The sequence below is a fragment of the Sceloporus undulatus genome, chromosome 4 (assembly GCF_019175285.1).
Source record: "Sceloporus undulatus isolate JIND9_A2432 ecotype Alabama chromosome 4, SceUnd_v1.1, whole genome shotgun sequence".
Lineage (NCBI taxonomy): Eukaryota > Metazoa > Chordata > Lepidosauria > Squamata > Phrynosomatidae > Sceloporus > Sceloporus undulatus.
This window is the reverse complement of record NC_056525.1, coordinates 176,818,808-176,843,089: the sequence shown is the minus strand read 5'-3', so window position 1 is coordinate 176,843,089 and position 24,282 is coordinate 176,818,808. Positions and strand designations below refer to the sequence as shown.

General features: G+C 38.6%; 1 protein-coding gene across 5 annotated transcripts in view; it reads left to right on the top strand.

The window, feature by feature from the left end:
• Nucleotides 1–1,230: 1,230 nt before the first annotated feature.
• GPLD1 (glycosylphosphatidylinositol specific phospholipase D1) overlaps nt 1,231–24,282 on the top strand; it is a 47,288-nt gene continuing 24,236 nt past the window's right edge. For 3 of the 5 annotated variants that reach the window (XR_006103333.1, XM_042461627.1, XM_042461625.1), the window contains exons 1-14: nt 1,231–2,208; nt 3,044–3,394; nt 6,797–6,852; nt 8,211–8,289; nt 9,627–9,724; nt 9,887–9,997; nt 11,100–11,148; nt 11,850–11,904; nt 12,807–12,914; nt 17,087–17,114; nt 17,198–17,337; nt 19,233–19,298; nt 21,009–21,132; nt 24,038–24,177. Coding sequence is in view for 4 of the 5 variants with exons in the window: in XM_042461627.1 (XP_042317561.1) it covers nt 3,301–3,394; nt 6,797–6,852; nt 8,211–8,289; nt 9,627–9,724; nt 9,887–9,997; nt 11,100–11,148; nt 11,850–11,904; nt 12,807–12,914; nt 17,087–17,114; nt 17,198–17,337; nt 19,233–19,298; nt 21,009–21,132; nt 24,038–24,177 (1,148 nt within the window). In the remaining variant the exon portion in view is untranslated. Of the gene's footprint in view, nt 2,209–2,847; nt 3,395–6,796; nt 6,853–8,210; nt 8,290–9,626; nt 9,725–9,886; nt 9,998–11,099; nt 11,149–11,849; nt 11,905–12,806; nt 12,915–17,086; nt 17,115–17,197; nt 17,338–19,232; nt 19,299–21,008; nt 21,133–24,037; nt 24,178–24,282 lie in introns of those variants that run through there. The other 2 variants (XM_042461628.1, XM_042461626.1) reach the window with 2 other exon arrangements.

Here is a 24,282-nt window from a genome sequence, read left to right as displayed (position 1 = left end):
AAAAAATAATGTAATAAAATAAAAAACAAGCAATAATAAAAATTAATGAAATAAACTAAAGCAATAATAAAAATTAATGAAATAAAAACAAGCAATAATAAAAATTATTAAAATAAAATAAAAACAAGCAATAATAAAAATTAATGAAATAAAATAAAACAAGCAATAATAAAAATTAATAAAATAAAAAATAAAAAGCAATAATAAAAATTAATAAAATAAAATAAAATAAGTATTTTATATTTTTAAAAATAATTTAAAAACCCCAAAAAACCAAGGCAGACCTAATGGCCACTGACTCAGCTTTCCTCCAACTCCTCCTCCTCCTCCTCCTCTGCCCCAATTCTGCCCTTCAAGGCACCCTTCCTCCTCCTCCTCCTCCTCCTCCTCCTCCTCAAGGCTATGGAATCCAGGGAACTAGCTCTGTGGACCATTGAGCCTCCTTTTGTCAAGAGAGCTCTGGTGCCACAAGAAACTACAATTCCCAGAATCCTATAGCACTGAGCCATGGAGGGGGGGGGGTCAAAATTTCTGCAGCCTTTTGCTACCCCAAAGCCCTTCCTATTTACAAGCAAGGCAAAATCTCTTCCTTCCAAGCCATTGAAAACAAACCCAAGTGGAGGGCTGATTGCTTCTTTCCCATTGGTCAGCTTTGGGAGAAATTTGCATATTACAAGTAAAGATGTTTAGGGCCTCAAAAACAATCCTGAGTGGCAGGTGTCCTGAAGACCTGCTCTCTAGGCTGAGCCAGGCAGGGAGGGTGGGACACAGCCACGGGGAGGGGTGGAGCTGCCTTCAGGGCCTCGCTGGGGGGGGGAGTCCCGGGGCCGGGGCCAAACTGGGGCGGGACTGTGTGGCCCCGCCCCAAACTGGGAAAGTCCCGCCCCTGGGCGGGATATGGCAACCCTACCCAGGAGGAAATAACATCCAAATCACTGGGGCCCAGATGTCAAAGTGAACCCAGCTTTTATAGTACACTGGTACCCCGGGATACGAATGCGCCGCGTTACGAAATTTCCGGGTTACGAAAAAAATCCATTAAAAAAAACTGTTCCGGGTTACGAAGGTTATTTCGGGTTACGAAAAATTTTTTGGTGCTTTTCGGCGCTTTTTCGCACCAAATCGCGACTTTCGCTATTAGCGCCTATGGGGCTTCGGCTTGCGAATGCTTTTTGGGTTACGAATGGCGCCGCGGAACGAATTAATTTCGTAACCCGGGGGAGCCCTGTACTCTGAACAACAACAACAGCCACAAAGCACATTTTCATTGGTTGCATATGAATTTAAACATATACACCCCTTCGCCCTTATTGGATATTGAAACATGCACCGCTATGCCTCATGGGGTATCCATCCATCAAATTGGTATCATTTAGTTCCATTGCCCCGAAACTGTCTCTTCTTCTTGAAGTACAGTCAGCCCTCCTTATCCAGACAGGGAACTATGTGTCTGTCTGTCTGTCTGTCTGTCTGTCTATCTATCTATCTATATATATTGATAGAAGATTTGATTGATTGGTTTAGCAATGACTTGCCTCACTGATTGCAAGTAGTTGCAAAATCAATGAATTGAATCTTCTATCCATTTTATTTCTCTCCAGGTGAGAGTTGGGCAAAATTATGGACCAACCTACCCTTTCATTCCTTTTCTGCTAATAGGGAAAATGCTTATAAAAGTATATATAGGTGCCATAACTGTCCCCCAAATCTTTCCCTATTTTGGACAGACGTTCAACTGATTTGCTGGAGGCAATGTGGGAATGAGGCACACTGGTTCACGTGTGGCTAGATTGCCCAAAGGCAAAGGCATTTTGGGATACTGTATTGAAACTTATTCCGTACTTATCTATTTATCTTATTTTTATGTCGCCTTTCTCCCAGATCGACACTCAAGGCAGCTCACAAGAGAAAAACATTTTAAAAACTTACAACAAGAATTTAAAAACAGTTAAAATCAACTTACTTAAAATATTGCAAGAGAAGAAAAACATACAAATGGGTGAATTACTTTTATTTTCTTGATAATAATACATTGCTATATAACAAATACTTCATTTCACAACTTCTATTTGTTGCATATAAACAAATCACTCCAAATTGGAAATACAGAGATTCAAACATAATTCCAAGAAGTGAACTTGGCATTGTATAAGAAATTGACCGTGAATATAAGGTACAGTATATCAAAAGAGAAACCAGAGAGAACAGGTTTGTTGAAAAATGTTTCCATTTTATTATTTTAACAGCAAGAATGGACTTTGAGGCTTGAGCCATCCACTTACATTGGCAGAGATTTTGAAAGGGCCTCAAATAATATAGGTCCAAAACACACTGCAGAAGTAATCCAGTTTGAGACTGCTTTAATTGCCCTGGCTCAGTGGGAATTGTAGTTTGTTGTGGCACCAGAGCTCTCTGACAGAGAAGGCTAAATGTCTCACAAAACTACAGTTTCCAGAGTTCCCCAGTAATGAACCAGGGCAGTTAAAGTGGTCTCAAAGTGGATTATTTCTGCAGTGAGTTTTGGACCATAAGTATACTTCTCCTTTGGTTGGACTCTTTGACAATACTCCTAATTGACGGGACTTTGGCAGAATCTTAAAAGTACCTTTATGATACTCGCGTGTTAGTCATTTGCTTTGTTTGTTTACAGGCTGCAAGTCTTGATTTTTTTTGTTCTAAAATGTTTTCAATAATTCTTTTTCCAAAAAGGAAACTGATTTTCCTAGAGAAAAATCCATACAAGAGACAAAGACTAAATGGCTGCATGGTCTAATTGTCTTTCTTAATTTGTAAAATTTACTTGCGGGGTGGTGGTGGGTGGGATGTCATCTTCAGTTTGTAAATCTTCCATCTGACCATTTCCTCACAGCTTCTGTCTTTTCTTACTATAGAAAAAAGATGTTACAATAGGAAATCCATAAAAGAGGAAAAAATTAAACAGATGTACAATTGTTTGGTTGCTTCTGTCTGGAAGTATCTAAGGGTTCAGTGAATAGTAATATTGCTGAACAACATAAAATAACAATTATTTTCTTTGTTCTAGGCATGATTTCACAGATACAAATGGAAAATAAAGTCCTGTGCTTCTGCTGGGCCCATTCTTGTCCGTAAGAGCAAGATAATCTGTCTGTTGATACAGAAAAAAACTGGCCAGCTGACATTTTAAACATGAGAACTTTAGCATCTGTGCTAGTGACATATTTGATTATGAAATGCACTGTCTGTAGCCCATATTTCAAAGGTCACAGTTCTATTGACAGCATTTTCAAACCATGATTTATAGTCCAGAATATCAACAGCATGGAAAGTCTCAAGATATGGTCCATTCTGGCTGTACTTTGTAGTTTTTGCCAAAGAGCTATACCATGTGGCCTGTCAACACATATCGAAATAGGTAAGATACAGTAAGAGGGGTATTGTGAAAAATATTATAAAATATTTATTTAATTGGTGGCAATGATAGTTATTAAGTAAGTGTAACCTCAGAGAAGCAAACAGTAGCAAATTGCAGCATAAAATGCTATAGTTGTCATTTTCAGCTGTTTGCAAATGTGGGGCAGGTAGTATCTAGAAGTGGCTAGACAGACATGGATACTAACAATGCAAACTGAGCATATCTTATGAACAAAAAGGAACATGTGCATATCCTGAGTACTCATTCACATTTAAAACTCTTTCTTGCATCTCACCCTTTAGTATGTGTGTGCATGCTTTAGATGCTAAATGTTTTCTAATGCGGTATCTGCACTGCAGAAATAATCTGTTTTGTCACCACTTTAATTGCAGTGGCTCAATGCTATGGAATTCTAGGAACTGTTGTTTAGTGGGGCACCAAAGCAAAGCTTGGATTATTTCTGCAGTGTGGATGCAGCCTAAGGCTCTACAGCTGTCTCTAGCAAACTATATGCATCTACGGTAGTTAAGTAGATGTTCCTTATTTGAGAACTTCTGAAAACAAACAGGAAAGATGTTGGAAAATTAGACATTTGTTTCAACGTCTCACCACTTCTATAATTATGGATGTTTCAGTTACTATTTCTTTTACAAGTTAATTTGTAAACCATTTTAAAATCAAGCTTTGCTAGTAATCTTATGAGTTGGAAGGAATATAAAGCTTTGATTAAGTTTTTTGAAATCATGCTTTGGTTCTTATAATTTGCATAAGGATGCTTAAAATAATTTGGGATTAAATTAGATAAAATTGAGTTAAGCAAGGTGAACAAAGATGGTTGGGTAGATTATCAGTGATAACGTTTAAAATTATTTGTTTATCCAAGGTAATTTAACAATTTACCATTTTTCTTTCTTCACAAACTTTGGAAACTTGAGAAAAATATAGTATTATATTCCCGTGTGGATAGGGAAACATCAAAGGATCTTGGGTAATATTCTTTATTAATCAATAAATGGTTACAAAGATGGTTTGGAGTTTCCCAGTAATAAGGTATACATTAGTAATGAGGGATGCCTGGACCCAATTTAGGGAAAGGCATATTTCACCAATGATGTTGATTGAGAACAAGAAGATTTCCATGTGTCTTTACAATGCATTATCTGTTTTGCTCTGAGAAAAAGCAGAGGTAAATACTGTAATTAAATCTAACCCATGTATGGAGCACTTCATCTGGTCCAGGAGAAGTTTCAGTTGAACTTCAGCCAGGTTTATTACCTCTAACACAGCCAGCTCATGTAATTAGGGAAATTAATGGCAGGAGTGTGCTTGGAAACATTCAACTGTGGGAAGAACAAAATGTTACAGATTTATGGGATATAATACAATTGTTATCAGCTGGTTCTTTCTGGTGGAGGATGAAGGAAAGAGATATATTAATACTTTCATGTTAAACATGGTTCATGTGTGTTATTCTGAATGTATGGTCCATTCTGGGAAATTACTGGATTTGAACTTCAAATCATAATTAACAATGAGAAATAAATATTAATTAATTACTACACTAATCTTATTTATTTACTATTTTATGTCTTGCATTTTACTCAGTAAAACATTAATCATCTCTGAAACAAAATGCCCGCCAACAAATAACAATGTTTAAAATATTATATATGAAATAAATTTTTTGAAAACCAGACTAAAACACTTTCTTAGTTTAAAAACCAGACGTCATCAAGACAGATGAGTTTTCTTTTAAGGAGTGAAAGCCATGAAAAATGGCATGGTTGTTGCTTCCTGGAAGCTCAAAAGAAAGGGATCTGATAATGTACAGTGAAATAAGAAAAGGAGTAGACATTATTATTCTTAATGAGACCCAAAATTAATTATGATGTCACATCATAAATATATCATAGTTGTTTGCATATTCTAAAATATTTTGTAACATTCATTGTTTCAAGAACCTTATGCTGTCATCGTTGGATATGTGAAGGACAAGCTTCAGATCTAAAAAGAATGTTTAACGTATTATTAACAGAGCCAAGAACAGAGGGGGCACGAGCCCCTCTGAAGACTAGGCCAGGGGAGCTGAACCCACATGAACAGTCTGAGAGCATAGGCACGAAACAATGGCGCTAGAGCTTCGTGCTGGCATCGTACTAGGTTTAAGGGACCGCTCGGCAACCCCACAGTCCCTAACCCTAGTATGGCATGGCGCCGTAACAATGGTGGCGCCCTGGGTACCGTCATTGTGATGTGAAGGACGCATAACGTCCATCACATTGCACCATGTCTATGACCCTCAGATATTTTAAAGTAAAATAAGTAAATCATATTTTTCTAAAGTATTTTGTGATGCTGGAATGAATATAGAGCTATCTGTCAAGCTGTAGTAATGATGCATAACTTTTGTAAATTGGTAACAACATGATTGCTAAAAAACTGGTAATTGCCATATTTACATAGCTTTTATGACATGGATTGCCCATGTTTCATTGTCACTATAAGCAAACGTGGAGGCTGCTGCAAACTGTAGACAAGAGACCTTGTATTTGCTCTTATTACACTTGCAGCTTCTGACAGATATTTCTTATTTATTGCAAATACTTCCACACTTCAGTTTCCTGTTTTAGCAAATAAAAACACAATAAAGTTTTGGAATGCAGAGTTAAAAACAATCATGGTAGCAAGTTATCAGTTCTGTTTATGATCTGGGACAAAAGGTAAGGAAATAAGAACAGGAGCTAGCGATGTCACCATCCCATGAATTTGGGATAGGATAACTTTGGATACTTACACCATACAACTGCCTAAGAATGTGAGCATTTATTGTTGAAAGAAGGTGTCACTCAAATGGAATAGTTTCCTTGTAGAACTATATTGTCTAGAATTCTGATTAGCCCAAAGGGCATGTTCATGGTTTATAGTAATTATTGTTTATTGCTTAAGCTATGGCCAGCATGGCAAATGACCAGACAAACTACTGTATCTTCCAATTCTGGCTTGGGATGCTAGTTGAAGAAAAAGCCAAGGATAACACATAACTCTGGGTTCAGAGGCCATGACATGCCATGATTTAAATAATCCAACATTTGTAAACCAACACCACATAATGGATTCAAATTGTGGCTGCCTAATCAACTCTATAGGAGAGGCTGATTTGTACATCACAACAAACCTGATTCCAGCAAACAACCATGGCTTGTGATATCTTTATCTGAAATATTGGACACAGTGGAGCCATTTCTATGGTGATCTAAATGGATTATGTTTGATTGTTGTCAGAATTTATTTTTTTCCCCCAGACACAGGTGCATAGCACACTGTATACTGCCCTGTGTAATTTTTGCATCATGGTCTTTTTAACTAGTCATTTACTGTAACATGTTATGTAACTTTTTCCAGCTCACAGAGCTCTGGAATTTTTGGGCAAACAAGAGGGAAACGTTGACTATCGTGAGGTAGGAAGTTTATTATTATAATTCTCAGTAGCATTCTAATATACAATATTTTTTACCAATTTAGCATTTGATTTTTGGGATTTATGTTCACTTTATTCAATTTGTGGAACATATGAAGGAATTTGACATCTATTTATCATTTCAATCTACTTAAAACACATTTATTATGATGCTATTTGATACAGTTGTTCAAAGTTGAATCTACAAATTCATTTGCTACAAGAAACACTGACATTTTGTGCATTACAGAGTTATAACATGGAACAATTGTAATTACTTATTGCTCCAATGTCATTAGGGACTTTATCACACGGGGAAAATCGGGTTTAAACAGCAAAAATCATGTGAAAATCGTGCAATTGCGATTAACATTTATACACACATTGTGATTAAAGAGCCATTATCCTAGGAATAAACAGGCAATAAACAGCAACAAATCATTCCCGGATTTCCCTATGAATGATTTGTTTCTGTTTGTTGCCTGTTTATTCCTGGGATAATGGCACTTTAATTGCGACATCGTGTGAAAATGTTAATCACAACTGTGCAATTTTCACACAATATTTGCTGCTCAGATCTTAAAATTTCCCATGTGATAAAGCTCTAAGATGGAATGTGAAATGCCATTAAGATGGAAAGTGATGTGCTTTTATTCTTCAAATAATCACAATCGTTATTGTACATTGTGAATGTGAATCCTTCTTGTGAACTTTTGCCTATAGTTCTTGGGGCAGATGTTTATTTAGAATAAAATATTTTGCACAGAATGTGCGTATGGCAAGAGATTGTCTAACAAGTCTTTCTGCTTTGTCTTTCTAAAGTGTGGCACTCATAGCTAATTGAATTCTATCACTCTGCTTACATTCAAATACTTCTGTTGCTTGTTGTTTTGGATGGAATAGATGAGAGATTCCAGTAGGCAGATGATTTCACTTGTTAAAATACAAGACATAACCAATGTACAGATCTTGTGATTGGTTAGCATATGTAGATTTAGAAATGTATATAGATTCTTGAAAAATGGTTCTGTGAATGTAATTATCCAAAATGCCTCAAACCTTGACCTCAGATTGTATGAACTGTACCATTCATAACAGAATGGAAGAGACAACTGTATCATGTTCTTCCTTAAGGTAGCATACATGGCATTCCTCCTCCCCATTTGATCCTCACAATAAGCCCTCAAGGCTGTTTCAGTTGAGATTGTCCCAAGTTCACCCAGTTACTTTCAGTATACAGTTGGTACTTGAACTTGAATTTCCCAAGTCCAGTGCTAAGTGCTATCTTTTGTTTGTGCCCCCAAATGCTGGAAAAGTACTTTCCTTTAATGCTTTGATTTCTGTTTCTTTTCTATCCAGTTATTACTAACCCACCAAGATGCATATCAGGCTGGAAGCCTTTATCCTGATGCCTTTTATTCTGATATTTGCAAGAATGGTAAGAAACAGTAAAAGAAATATTATTTTTATCTTGCCTTCCCCAAAGAGACTTCTGAAAAGTATCAGTATCAAGTTAACATTTTTACTGATACTAGTAAGCTGTTACTCAGTGCATGTGTACTAGCTGGTTGGACGTCAATGCAGATGAATTGTGACTGAAGAAGAGAAGGGCTAAAAGAGGTAAAAACAGGTTCACCTAGGGCAGCTGGATGTTTAGGTCAATGACAAGCATGTACACAAGAAGTGGATAGCTACCCAAGGTTTAGATGCTGGATACATCCTTCACCAGACCTTGAAGGGACATCCCTAATTTTTGCTTCTCTGCACACTGTGGGAGATATGGGGGACAGTTTTGCTATGGTTTCTGCCCCGCCCCCCACTGTTTTAACACTTAGGAGATCGTTTTCCCCAATTCTACAAGGTGAACTAGATAAAAGTCACCTCTGGTTTTGGTAAACAGCTCCCACTGGGTCTAAAATGGTTGGACAGGAGAACTGCAAAACGTCCCCCCATCCCACCTCCAGAGCACATGGTATATTGAATAAAATGATTTTTTTTAAATCTTGCGAAATCAGGGCATTGGTATATATAAAAAGCTTGAGGATCATTTGAAGCTAGTGGGTATCAGTTTGAATTAAATCATGTCCCTCATGAAAATTACATAGCCCCATATGCAAACTAATTCTGGTGATTCCTTTGAAGAGAAGCTACTTTATATTATTTATGGTCAATAGGATAAGCTCCCAGGTAGGCTGAATTCATGTGATTCAGTATGATTTACTGCCATTTAATGTTCTGGCACTAAACTCAAGCAATATGTTTATAAATAGATAGAATTCCATCATTTTATATGTACATTCATGTGCCAGTCCCACCAGTGGGTAGACCCATTCAATCACCCATTGCCAAATGGAAGTCTATACTTCTATAAATCCTACTGATTCAATGGGTCTAGTCTAGCATGTGCCCATATCAGCAGAGGAGGTGGGGAGAACACTAATACATGATTAAGAGTTATACAAAAACTAGGCCACTTGGTTGTTAGCATTCTGGTTTCCATCTAGAATGGAGAATTTTCATATTTATTACCTTAAACAAATTGACTGTAGAGTCTCTTTCAGGATTCTGTTATGGGCTTTTTCAATAATGTTGTGATTTTTTTGTGTATTATATTATATTATTAAATATACAAAAATGGTTTTTCTTGGGTAATTTGCCAGAAAAAAATTCTGCCAGATATTATAGCCTTTAAATATATTCCACTGAATAAAAGTGAAAACATGAGGGAACTAAGGTATTCTTTTTATAATTTGATCGTGTTTGCTGGTATTACAGGCCTATTCCATCAAGTATCTGAAGACACTCATTGGTCACCTTTTCTCAATGCCAGTATCCACTTCATCAGAAAGAACTATCCCCAGCCCTGGGGAAAGGTAATAAATTCCTCATCAGTTTTTCAAGCTGAAGGCTCTCCTGTTATTATTTAAAAATCAAGTTATCCTAATAAATCATGTTTCTTTCTCTCACATGGTCTGTAGAAATAATGCAGCTTGACACCACTACTCATGTTTTGTTTTCTTTTGTTTTTCCTTTAGGCCACAGAGAAGCTTGTGGCTTTCCTCTTTGGAATTGCTTCTCATATGGTGGCAGATGTGAGCTGGCATAGCTTGGGGATTGATCAAGGATTTCTACGGGCCATGGCAGCAGTAAGTGAATCCTGTCTTACTTGTTAGGCATAGTTCGCACACACATCCCATGCCTAAAACTTACCACAGCTGGATTTAGACAGTATTCTCATATCTTGTTGAGGGATGAGGTGCTTAGTACTAATGGTGAGAGTCAATGGGGCTTATTTCAAAACAGACCTACATAGGATTCTTAAACATATATCTGGATCCAAACCTCTCATATGTGGATATCTATGGATCCAAATAATTTTTTTCCTTACTCATAACTGAAAGAGTGGGACTATGGTGGGGGTCAGGATTCCTAAAGAAAGAAATGCTAGAAATAGGCAGAGAAATGGAAGGAAAATTTTTGGATAGCATGTATGTGGCAGGTGCAAACTAAAAAGTAAGAATGATTGAAAAGCTGGGTGGAGAAATAAAAGGAGAAAATAAAAGGGGAAATAACCACGAGCACATGAAATTAACAGAATGTGAAAGGAAACTTCTTTTAAAATCAGTACTAAATTAGATTTAAAAGTAGTATTGAGACTTGGTTCTTGTCTTGGGAGAGGGCCTCCTTCAGTCCCACCACCTTCTCAGGCATGTTTGGTGGGAAGAAGAGAGAGGGCCTTCTTAGTGGCTGCTCCCTTCCTAGATATGCCAGATTGGCCCCATCCCTGCTCTCCATTTGGTGACAGATAAAAAGTGGGACTATTCCTTGATGGAAGAGTGATTTTCACCCCTCAGGGCTGGATTAAAGTGTATGACGCCCTGGAGCTGTTTCAAAAACAGAGCCTTCTGTATACTTGTGTATGAACTCCTGGTAGAGGAATGGTACATGTGGAAAAGTATACACAGGCAGGCAACAGAAAGCAGCTGCAAGGGTTTGGACTACCTCCCATATATCTTGTATCAATCAAGGAATGGGGAATTAAAAATTGTATGTGTCTTCATTTTGAAATTTATAGTGTGTGTTTTAATTGTATTCTTTTAAATTGTAAACTGCTATGAGTTCCAACTTTGGGGGAGAAGTGGGATAATTAATAATAATAATAATAATAATAATAATAATATGTAATAGTAGTAGTAGTCATCATTATGGATTATTAAAATATGGTTCCTTCTTTCTTTTTTAATCTAGATTGATTTTCATGGCTCGTATTCAAAAGCTCATGCTGCTGGTGATTTTGGTAATTTATATTATTATGAATTCTAAAAGGTTTCCCCAAACTTTCCAGTGGATTCTTATAGGAATAATTTAGTATCATCACATATTTCCCAGGATTTAAGAGTACTGAAATAAGTAAACTAATTAATTCATTGTTTCTGATATGATGATTCCTTAATAAGATACTGGGAAACTTGCTTCAAATAACACTGTGCAGGCAAAGTACAAAACCAATATATGTCAGCCTGTACAAAACAAGAACATTACAAATATCATAGTAAAAGCAGTTTGATGAGTGGTGCTGTGGGTTTGAGATTGGAGGTTTCTGCCCTTCACCTGGATACTGTCTGTCTCCCTCTGGTTCTGTCTCGTCATGGCTGGTGTGTGTGTGTGTGTGTGTGTGTGTGTGGTGCAAACACATGGGACACATTCACATATGAAAGTCCATGTGATAGGTTTAACCAACATCACTACAGTATTCACACACATCTCTTATCTGCTCTGAACAACATCATAGAGGAATGGTTGTCCTGTGGTTCTCTCTGTATATATTAAAAACGACGTTCAAGTCCAAAGCCTAATTGTATTTGTGGAGTCACATGGTATTTTGGATTAGGTTCATAAGAAAATTCTCTAATAGTATAAAATAGAGACAAAAGCATCCATTCTTTTTTTTTTTAATGGTATGCTGTTATCTTATGGTTCTTTTCCTTGTAATTTTAGGAGGTGATGTGTTAAGCCAATTTGAACTTGATTTTGGTTATCTCGTACCAAGCTGGTAAGAGACACTACAACAGTAGTTTTGCTTTTCAAACTTGTAATGCTTGTAATGGTGCGAGGGCCCAGAAAGCTGGGCTGATGGGGAGAAACAGTTCCTAAAGATCCGTGATGCACTGTTCCCCTCTGATGTGGTGCTCCAGAACAAGTGTTAGGTAGTAGATAGTGTTGCACCATGATCAAGAAGATCTTGTAGCCATCAATCTCTCTGGGAAGATGCCATAATCAATTTATTACTTTGAGATGCTGCAGCAGTCTTTGTTACTTTTACTATAAGAGTAAAAGAGAATTTTGCTTTGGAATGCCTCACTTTCTTGAACAGCTGCTTACAAGAATGTAATAAGGTATCTTATTCTGAATCAGAATTTAAGAAGCTATCTTATACTGAGTTAGCTCATTATTTTCTACTCTGACTGGCTGATAATGTTAAAATCTTCTCAGGCCTGTAGATGTTGGGGTTTATACCTGGGACATTTTGCATGCTGCACATGTTCTTGTCCATTAAGCTAGGGCCATCTGAACCTCCTTCTCTTGTGGGTAATCTTTGGCAGTCATGTCTTTCAACCTAATATTACGGGGTTGTTATTGGGATAACAAGGAAACCTTTGTGTATGCCATCCTAGTTCCTTGGAACAAAAGTTGTAATGTGTCAGGAATTTTTATCAGGTCTGGAGATGCTAGAGTTTGAATCTGGGATAGTTTGCACAGAAAGCTTGTACCCAATCCCTGAGTTATGGCACTTCACTTCACACACTACACATTGTGTGCTTCATAGGTACATCCCGTGTTCTACCCTTGTGATATTTTGAATATTTATCAGAGAGGTTTTGCTTTAGATTTTCATGATGTCAATTAACTCTTTTTTTATCTCAAATTAGAAAATCTGGTGTTATCTCTTTGTAGGTATGTACCAGTCAAGGATTTACTGTCAATTTATAAGGAATTGTATGGCCAGGAAGTAATAACTGAAGAGACTATTGTAGACTGCACTTATCTACAGTTTTTTGAACTGTAAGTCAGTTGGAACTTTTCTATTTTCATTTCAAAAATGGTGGATAATGGTGGTATAGATTATTGTATGCTTGGTAATCTCGAATAGTAATTACTAAGCAGATTATCACATCAGGCTAAAAATGGAATTTTAACAAAATAAAAGCATTTTTTGGCTGGTATATATCACACAATATCATGTCCATTCTGCTGCTGCTTTGCAGCCTAGTAATTACTGTTGTGTACCTTTTCAGTGATGAGCAAAACCTATCAATAGGCTCTCAGTCTCGTTGCTATTTCATTTCTGCCTTGATATAGTAGGACCCTTCCACTGCAGTTTCAGTTCTCAGACAGTCACATGGTATGACTGGGAGTGATTTTGTTCCTCTCCTCCTCTCCCTACTCAAAGCAATATTGGCTTCCAGAACTTTCCCGAAGCTGATTGCTGTGTGCACATTCATAATAATAATAATAATAATATTTATTTGTATACCGCCCTCTGGCAAACCAATCCGGGCGGTTAACAACAGTAAAATATAAAATATGACAATTAAAAACACTTTATCCCTCCCCCCCTTAAGACAGTATTAAATAGTATAACATATTAAAAATACAATATCAAGGATAAAAACAGCAATTAAAACTAAAAACCCTGATATCCCTCTGTTGATCCTCAACCATCTCTAAGATGGGGCCACGGGAGGAATGAGGGAATCAGGGAACCTGGGCCGGGATGGTTAATCTGGAAAGGCCTGCCGGAAGAGATCCGTCTTGACCACTTTTTTAAAGCTGTCTAATGATGTTATCTGACGGATCTCATCCGGCAGGTCGTTCCAGAGTTTGGGGGCGACAGCAGAGAACGCCCTCTGGGAGGTTGCTGCAAGCCTAGATTTTAGAGGCTGCAGTAAGTTCCTCCCAGAGGACCGGAGAGCGCGGGGAGGATTGTACGGGAGGAGGCGGTCTCTAAGATAGTTTGGACCCAAGCCATTTAGGGCTTTAAAGGTGATAACCAACACCTTGTACTGGGCCCGGAAGCTGATAGGCAGCCAGTGGAGGGACCTCAAAACCGGAGTAATGTGGTCCCTCCTAGATGTACCTGACACAAGCCTGGCTGCCATGTTTTGAACCAGTTGTAATTTCCGAGTCAAGCACAGGGGTAGCCCCATGTAGAGTGCATTACAGAAATCAAGGCGTGAGGTTACCAGTGCGTGCACAACCGTCTCGAGATCCCTTACTTCCAGAAAAGGGCGCAGCTGGCGTATCAGCCGAAGCTGATAACAGGCACTCCTGACCGTCGCATTTACCTGATTTGTCATCAGGAGCGACGAGTCAAGGAGCACCCCCAGACTGCGAACACAGTCGCTGGAGGAGAGTGTGACCCCATCCAGGACTGGAGGTTGCAACCCAATTCTTGGTTTCGGGGCCGCTACCATGAGCACCTCCGTCCTGTCTGGATTCAGTTTCAATCTGTTTTTCCTCATCCAGCCCATTACCGCCTGGAGACATTCATTGAGAGAAGAGATGCCATCGGAATTCGAGGCCGACGAACGAGATACGGAGAAATAGATTTGGGTGTCATCAGCGTACTGATAACACCCAGCACCATAACTCCGTATTATCTCACCCAGCGGCTTCATATAGATGTTAAATAACATCGGGGACAAAATAGCCCCCTGAGGAACCCCACAAGTGAGGTACCTCTTACTGGAGCTACAGTCCCCGAGTAGCACCCTCTGAGACCTGCCCGAGAGGAAGGACCGGAACCACTGCAAAGCAGTGCCCCCAATACCTAACCCCTTCAGGCGGTCCAAGAGGATGCCGTGATCTATAGTATCAAAAGCCGCTGAGAGGTCTAAGAGCACCAACAGGGTCACACTCCCCCTGTCAATGCTCAGACGCAGATCGTCGGTCAAGGCAACCATGCCAGTCTCAACCCCAAAGCCTGTCCTAAAGCCAGTTTGAAATGGGTCTAGATAATCGGCTTCATCCAAGACAGCTTGGAGCTGAAGGGCAACCGCCCTCTCGATCACCTTGCTCAAAAATTCACACCACAGCCGGCTTCAAGGAGGTATTGGTAGCTGGGATCACTCCCCCCCAGTATCTCCTGAAGCTCAGGAGTGCTGCGTAAATGTGCATGCAGCAGCCCTGTGCTTCAGGAGGGATGAGGAAGAGTGGCTCTGGCTACCAGTACCTTCCTAATCTCAACCCTATTGCCTGGTTTCTCTCCCTCCTACCCTTTGTCTCCTGATCTCTCCCTTGTTCTCCTGCCACCTGATCTCTCTTCCTGTGCTGCTCTGGCACTTGATCTCTCTTTCTCGTCCTCCTGTCACATGATTTCTCTTCTTCTGCATCTCACTGCCTAACCTCTCTTCCTGCTGCCCCCTACTGCCTGATCTCTTTTCTCCCTGTTCCCCACCACCTGATCTCTCTTCCCCTCACTATAAGATCTCTCTCCCCACCTCTGCTGCCTGATCTCTCTTCCTCCTGCCCCATTCCCCCCCCCCCGCAGACCTATCTACATGCCCTAAGTAGGACAGTAATTGCAACCACCACACAGTGCAACACCATACCAGTCTGAAAGAGAGGTGTGGCAAAGATTGCTTCAATACCAGTATGTTTCCATGTACTTCAAAAAGCTTGATGCTGTGCTAGAAGCTTATGTTCCTTAGAGAGGAGAAATCACTTACCAATTGAGTAGGCATAAAGAATAATGATTGGCTAAATGCTTTAAAAATGTTCTTGAGAAGGTCAGGTGGGAAACGAGTTAATTAGGTAGGTCCTTTTATATTCTGGAGGAGGGATCTCCCATAGATAGGCAAGAGGAGTTGGTGGAAATTTCATGTTCATAAAATGCACTTTGATACCGGAGGAAGGGTAAGAAGAAATTGATTAAACATATCACAGAAAAATATTTTTATTAAAGTTTTAAATCTTTCATATAATTCAAGATAAGTTTATATATTTTTAATTAAATGCATGCATTCTACACACACGCACAGAGAGAGAGAGAGAGACAAAGTCAGAACTGAGGAACTGAAGAGAAGTCAGGAAGATGTAGATGTATTTTAGTATTTGTCAAGTGTGTGGGAAACTGTTGCCCTCCTGACAGAACTTTTAATTTGTTGCACAAAAGCATAATGGATGGTATAGGGTTTTCTTAGGCTGCACCTGCACTACAGAAATAATCCAGTTTGACACCACTTTAACTGCCAAGGTTCAATGCTATGGAATTCTGGGAACTGTAGTTTGTTGTGGCACCAGAGTTCTTTGATAGAGAAGACTAATAAAACTACATTTCCTAGAATTCCATATCATCAAGCTGTGACAGTTAAATTGGTGTCAAAGTGCATTATTTCTGCAGTGCAGATGCAGACTTAAAATATAACTTTGGTCTGGTGATTATTTTCACCGAAAAGGTCCTATTGTGTAATCAAAATAAATTGTTTCAGCTAACTTGTATCCTTTTTTTTACTTGCTACTTGAAGATGCTTTCTCAATATAATGCTACATAAAAGTTGCATTTAGAGAGTACTGTAAGCACTGGGTTACTGATATGCAAATAAACCACTGTGAGCCTTGGTTTATGCATTCTTTGTTGCCTTCTCTGGTGGAGATTTAAGGGATTTGAATGCTTTTGCTTCCATTCTTTTTACTAGCCATGGGCCCACAGCTTGTTGCTAGATTTCAACCTAGATGAAGCTTGTGGTGTGAAACTGGCTTTTTCCAGTAAAGCATAGCTAAGATTAATGGTAGTTTTTCTAGGCAGCAATGCAGTGCTAAATTGCAGTTAATCAAAAGCAAGAGTCTTGATAAAGTAGGACCCTATTTTACCATGCCAGAGGAAGAGACAGGTACTTGGAACATTTGCTGTGGCTTATTCCCATAATGATAAACTATATCTTATTGTTACAGCCAAACACATTCAGTGATTTTGAGTGGCTTTTACTGTGTTTTTCATAAGCATATTTTTCCAGGTTTTTTTTGCTAAAAATATGAGAGAATTGGGTGTTTTAGGGGTTCAGAGGACTGCAAAACAGCCTTGGGGCACTTGATTCCCAACACTGATGTCAACTGTCTTTGTTTGGAGGCACATACACAAAGCCAAAGAAGATATATGGATTTACTTTAAGAAGCATTTTGTGCATTAAAATGTTCTACAGAGATGGCAAGTAATAATCTCTTTTTTCCTACAGGTATGGTGAAATGATTGCTGTTGGCAAGGTATTGTATATTCTTAAGAGTTTATTGTGATTTACTCTTGGGATGCCCATTCCCCTAATAAAGTTGCTCTTTCATTTCCCTAGCTATACCCTTTCTATGCCAGGAAGTCCCCATTTTTGGTCGATAAATTCCATGAATATTTTCTTGGTGGTGTGGATGATATGGCATTTGCATCGAATAACATTTTCCAGCTAACAAGTCAAATATTAGCAAATGGGACCAGGTAAAGTGCTGGTTTTAATGTTTCTGGAATAAGGTGTAGTGCCCTAAACCAAGAATGGAATTAGACACATTCATCTCGGAACACAGATTCTAATAGATGGCAAACTATTTAGACATCACAGTGCCTTGTAAAATATATTTCTTGTGGCGCAAAATTTATATAACTCAACCCCCCCCCTCCATTGCCAGCATTTGTTGGTTGCAGAAGTATTCACCCTCTTTCCTGTGAGATGCCTAAATAAGCTCTGATGCAACTCACTGTGTCCAGAAGTAACATAAGCAGTTGAATGGAGTACACTTCTGTGTAGTTCTAGTTCCACACAATCTCAGATGAAATATACTGGTTTATGGAATGTCCCAGAGAAAAGCATATCTAAGCAAACAATGTAATGATGACCAAATAGTAAAACAATTATAAAGTTGTGCAGAACCACTCATCAGGGTTGGGTTATTTTGAACATTCCCCAAACTATGAACTGTGCAGATTCATCAATCAGGGTTGTGTGTTGGTTTTTTTTAAGTTACCAAACTATGAATTGTGTAGAATTATCTATCAGGGTAGGTTATTATAATAATTTTTTTAAAAAAAAATCCCCAAACTATGAATATTACTCAGAGTACTATTAAATCCTTGATTACAAAATGGAAATATAGGCTTTAAATGTTATTCTGCTTAGAGAAGGCCATCTACCAGATCCTAGTAACCAGGTAAGGAGGGCATTCATCAGAGAGGCAACCGAGAGGTTCAGTGGTAATGCGCATGAGAGATCTGCAGCTAAGATGGGAAAAACCATCTGGAACCATCAGGTGGACATTCCACAAGGCTGGGCTTTATAGAAGAATGATAAGAAGAAAGCCATTGCTGAAATCAACCAATATATAAAAACTCATTTGAGGTTTGCAAAAAGGCCTATGGGAGATAATAACAAATGTGGGAAATGGTTTTCTCTTCCTATGAGACCAATATTGAACTATTGGGCCTTGCCTCAAAATGCTGAGTGGTTAAAAGCCAGAAGTGATCATTGCCCTGAGAACACCATCTCCATGAAGGAACATATTGGTGGCAGCTTCATGCTCTTCCTCAGCAGGCACTCGAGACTGGTTAGGGTTGAGGACAAGATGGATGGATTTAAAAGTAATTTTAGAAGAAACCCTCTTTCAAAAGACTTGGCTAGAGGTTCATCTTCCAGTAAGTAGGATAATGACCCTAAACACACAGTCAGAGTAACAGTGGAGTGATCTGAAAACAAGAACATGAGTATCTTAGAATGGCCATGTCAAAGCCAGGCGTAAATGTGTTTGACAATCTCTGGAAAGATTTAAAAGTTGCTATTCACCATCCAAACTGACAGATGGAACAATTTTGCAAAGAAGAATGTTAAAAAATCAGCAGGATCCAGATGTGCAAAATGCATAGACTTACCCAAGAATACTTTTAGCTGTAATTGCTACCAAATGTGCTTATAGCATATATTGACTTTTGCAATCAACAAATAGCAGTTTATTATTTTTTCTACTTGTGTGCCACATCAAAAATGGTCTGCACCTTCACAGTGTTGTGTATCTTGTGTGTGCCAAGTGGCAGCAATGCCAATTAAATAGCTTTCAGTTCCAGGTTGTAACACAACAAACTGTAGAGAAGTCAAAGGGGTTGAATAATTCTACAACGCACTGTAATAATTTATAATTTTTAGCATATCATATTCAGCTGCTTTTTCACAAGCAATAATTGCTTTTCACATTTCACATTTAATTTTATCCTAATTGTAAATTATATTTGAGATGATGAATAATGAGCTAAAGGATTTGCAAGTCATTCTGAGGGAGAGAAGAAGTTATTTATCAAGTTATAAAATTGTGTACTAAATATAATTCTTTGTATATGTTTTTCTTTAGTGGCTGTTTTATTCCTGAAAATCCTTTGTATATACAATGTAAAGATGAGCAGAGGAATCCTACTGGGTAAATATAAATTTCATGTAGGAAACTACATTAACTTGCTTAGTTCTCTGAATAACCTCCAAGATTTATAATACCTTAACTGATCATTCAGTTAGATAAAATTTAGCCCATCTACCTCTTTTATCTTGTGCTGTTGTATTTGGATTGGGACCATCTAGATCAGCTATTTGCTATTTGCTGATGTGGTAAAATTTCTTTGTTGTCAATTTCAGTACTAGTTTAAATTATTTAAATTATTATTTAAATTATTTTATTGTTTTAAATTGTTTTTTTGTGGGTTTTTCGGCTTATATGGCCATGTTCTGGAAGAATTTATTCCTGATGTTTTGCCAGCAGTTATAGGCAATCTTCAGAGAATGTTTTAACTTGCTTCCATTGATTTAACTTGTATGCTGCCCTGAGATCTTTTGGTGTAGGATTGGACAGAAGCATTTTAATGAATAAATTTAATAAATAACTCAGAGAGCAGAAATTCCTTTTTACAACAACATTACTGGCTACTGGTTTGTTTTCTTGGCACAGTTCGAAAATTTTGACCGCAGACTACCTTGAAAGATTGTATCTTTTTGTTGGAGCCTGTGTGAATTTTGTGGTCTTTGGAGAAAGGCTTTCTCTTGTGACGTTATCACAGCAACCTACTGTCCTGCCACATGCTAGTTTAAGAATGGAAGCATACTGGTTTGGTATAATTTTTTATCATACTTTTCCCCTTTGGTGATCCAAGATAGAATTATCTGTTTTCTGCACTTCCAAATATGTGTTGGCAGCTGTGATCACTTCTCCTCCCCATTCCTAAAACATGGGGCTGCTGTGTGCACATCCATACAGCAGCCCTGCAACTCAGGAGCAAGGGAAAATTGATTGTGGCTGCCAACTGTCTCACAAAGCTGGCTGCTATATGAATGGCTTCGGGAAGGTGTTGGCAGTTGCAATTGCTGTGAGGGAGAGAGGGAAGAGGAGGAAAGGAGCAGAACTATGTCCCATCACACCATGTGAGTGCCTGAGAAGTGGAACTGCAGCAGAAGGGACCTATCGCATGAAGGCAGTACAATGGAATAGCAGCCAGATTGAGAGCCTATTGATGGATTTTGCCCATCAATGAAAAGGTGCACTACAGTAACAAATGAGAAGCAAGGCAGCAGCAGGATGGACATGACATGGTGTGATAAGTACTGTTTTTGTTCTATTAAAATTCCACTTTTATAACCTAATGTTATAATGTTACAGCAAGGTGGGGAAAATGCAGCCTATAGGCTGCATGCAGCTCCCAGTGTGTTTTCGTGGCCCCAAGAGGTTCACAACAATCTTGACCTTGGTTCACTTCTTGTTGTTAACAATGATAGAAAATCCCTCTCATGTCCCCTAAATAGCATTTGGGGTGATCTATGGGCATTTTGCCATTTTGGGGGGCAGAAGCTAGTGTGATAGGTGAGTACAGCCCTCTAAGTTCTCCTTTTTAATTGGCTGATGTGGAAGAGTCTTGTAGAGGGAAGGTGCTGAACATTTCCCCTCCTTCTTCACTGTATGTTTTAAGTACTTTTGAATTGTGCTTAGTTTTGCTTACTTGTTATTCTTCAATTATTTAATTGTCTGCTTTTTCACTGTATCTTGTTTTAATTGATGTTTAAAGCTGCCTTTGGTTCAGTGCTGGGGCAAGGTTGGCTTTCAAACAAAGAAACAAACTTTCTGATTATTATTTTCTTATTTTAGTAGGACCAGGCAGTCTAAAACTGAGCACCACAGAAATATAACTTCTTCCCTGGAGAAATCAGTTGAAAAGAAAGTCAACTACACAGAGAGAGGAGTTTATTTTGATTTGCCTCCATGGGCAACCGTAAGTCTTTCAGGCACTTAGACATTAATAGTGAGAAACAGGGACATATTTGAAGACATATTGTTAATTTTGTAACTTCTTTGTTGGATAAGAGCATGGTTTCAAATAATAATAATAATAATAATAATAATAATATTTATACCCCGCTCTTCAGCCAAAGCTATCCGAGTGGCTTAAAATTTGTAAATTAGACATTTCCCTGCCCTCAGGCGTTTAATACCCAAAAATATTGCGCATATAAATCATATAATCAAGTGGATTTTTTGTTTGTTTGTTTGTTTTCATTTGTATAATTCTGACTCTAAAATCACAATTTTGAAAAGTATTTACATTTTTTATACTGCCATCATCATAGAACAGTTTACCAAGGCTAGGTGATCCCAGCGTGTCTCCCATGCTTTTTAACATCTACATGGGGCCTTTGGGAAAAGTCATTTAAACGTTTGGGCAAAGGTGTCAGCAATATGTAGATCACCTACAGCTTTAGCTTTTGTTTTCTCCACCACCTAGTCCCTGCAGAAATCCTGCAGTGTTCAAATGGTGGAGAGCTGTTAAGATGAGGCTGAATCCATATAAAACAGAAGCACTGTGAGTTGGGAAGCCTAGTGATCTGGATGGAAGTATATGAAAGAACACCATTTTTAAGATCCTAGCCATCACCTTTAAAATCCTGACCAAGTTATTTAAAAGATAATCTGTACCTATGTAAAGCTGCCAATTGGTTAAGATGCCAGTTCTGACGATCATAAGGTTAGAAGGTTGACAGTTCGAGGCCCAAGTGCCACAAGACAGAGTGAGCTCTTATCTCTGGTCCCAGCGTCTGCCAACCTAGCAGTCTGAAAGCATGCAAATGCACGTACTGTGCACCCACGCCGTATGCAGGTGCACTATATGTGGCTTCAAGCATATGCTGAAGCTGCACAACAATGAAACAAATGACACACATGCTACACCGCATGCATATGCCCCATTGTTTGCAATGGGGCACAAGCATATGCAGAATTCTTCTTATGCGGGGGAATCCAGAATGGATCCCTAGCATAAGGGAAGGTCCCATTGTAGATAAACCACTTCAGCGGGAAGGTAACAGCATTCGGTGCAGTCATGCTCACCACATGACCCCGGGAGTTGTCTTTGGACAACTCTGGATCTTCAGCTTAGTAACAGAGATGTGCACCATCCCTACAGTCAGTTACAACATTCATGTCAAGGGGAAACCTTTACCCTTTCTATGTACCTTTTTTATGCAATAGTCCTAAGATCAGCCACAGACGTCCAACACATGTGCTTGCTGGAAAGTTCTATTAGGTTGGTGAGTACATGAAACAGGGCCTTTTGGGGATGGCCCCATAGATAGAAAATGTTCTATGACAGGATATGACTTTTTCCTAACAGTTTTAAAACAGTGTTTTAAGTTCTGATTATTCTAGACTGCATCTGCATTGCAGAAATAATGCAGTTTGACATTGCTTTAACTGCCATGGCTCAGTGCTATGGAATTCTGGCATTTGTAGTTTTGTGAGATATTTAGCCTTCCCTGTCTGAGAGTTTTAGTGCCACAACAAACAACTTCCAAGTCTATGATTCATCAAACCCAGGGGTTCCATAGCACTAAGCCATGCAATTAAAATGCTGTCAGATTGCATTATTTCTTCTGTGCAGATGCAGCTCCACTTTTAAAACTCCTACAGATGGTATTGTTTGAAATGTTTTATGCTGATGTATTAGTTATATTTTATAATTGTTGGGGGGGGGCATTGCTTTAAAAGGTGGTATGAATTTGTCTGAATTCTCCCTAGAAGCGAAGCCAAGATAATTAAGGCGTTTATCACATGGGGGAAAACTGGAAGTTTAAATGAGGTTTATCCTGTGAAAAATCGCGTAATTACTATCAAAGTGCGATTAAGATTTTTACACACAGTGGTCATTATCCCGGGAATAACCAGTCAATAAACAGCAACAAATGATTCACAGGTTTTTCCCAGGAATGATTTGTTGCTGTTTATTGCCTGGTTATTCCTTGGTTAATGGCGTGTTAAACGCTTTTATTGTGATGTCGTGTGAAAACCTTTATCGTGAATGCATGCAGTTGCGCCATTTTCACAGGATATTCCTGGAATAATGTTACTTTAATAATGACGTTGTGTGAAAGCCTTAATCGCGAATGTGAAATTTTCACGGGATAACCCCCATTTACACTTCCAGTTGTATAATAATGGTCCAAAACATTCTGCAAAAATAATCCATTTTGAGACCGCTTTAACTGCCCTGGTTCAGTGCTAGGGAATTCTAGGAACTGTAGTATTGTGAGACATTTAGCCTTCTCTGTCAGAGTGCTCTGGTGCCACAAAAAACTATAATCCCCAGGATTCCCTAGTGTTATGCCAGGGTAGTTAAAGCAGTCTCAAAATGGATTATTTTTGCAGTGTGTTTTGGACCTTAGTCATCTTGACTTCTGGGGAGAACTGGATTATTTCTGTAATGTGTTTTGGTTCTATATTGAAGCTGTCATACTTTGGCTCTACCATGAGAAGACATGACTCAGCAGAAAATACAGTGATGCTTGGCAAGGTAGAAGGCAGTAGGAAAAGAGGAAGGCTACATTCTAGATGGATAGGCTCAATCAAGGAAGCCACAGCCCTGAGTCTGCAAGACCTGACCAGGGCAGTGGCAGACAGGATTACTTGGAAGTCTTTCATCCACAGGGTTAACAACAGTAGTTATCAACAACAAATTAGAATACTTTAAGTAAAATGTATAGAAGCATAGATTCACCAGTATCGGACCCACTGATTATTGTGCAAGAGAGGTATCTGATACATTACACCAAACAAATCTCTCACAAGCCCAGCAACCAACAGATTATTGTTAATGTGCCCTATTATTTTATTATGCATTTTTTCAGAATTATCTTCATTTCCAAAATAGTGCCACTGCAGAGAGTTTGAGGAGAGTGCTGACAGTCACACAGCAAGAGTCTTCTAAGCACATCATCAAGCCCACTGCTTCATACTTTCTGAAAACTCCATATGCTAAACTTGGTTGGCAAGTGCTGATTTTTTTTGTGTTTGTGTGTGTTCTGTGTCATTTTGCATTGATTTGCTAATACTGCTAGGATATTGTGAAACATCATGGTTTCACTAGTTCAAA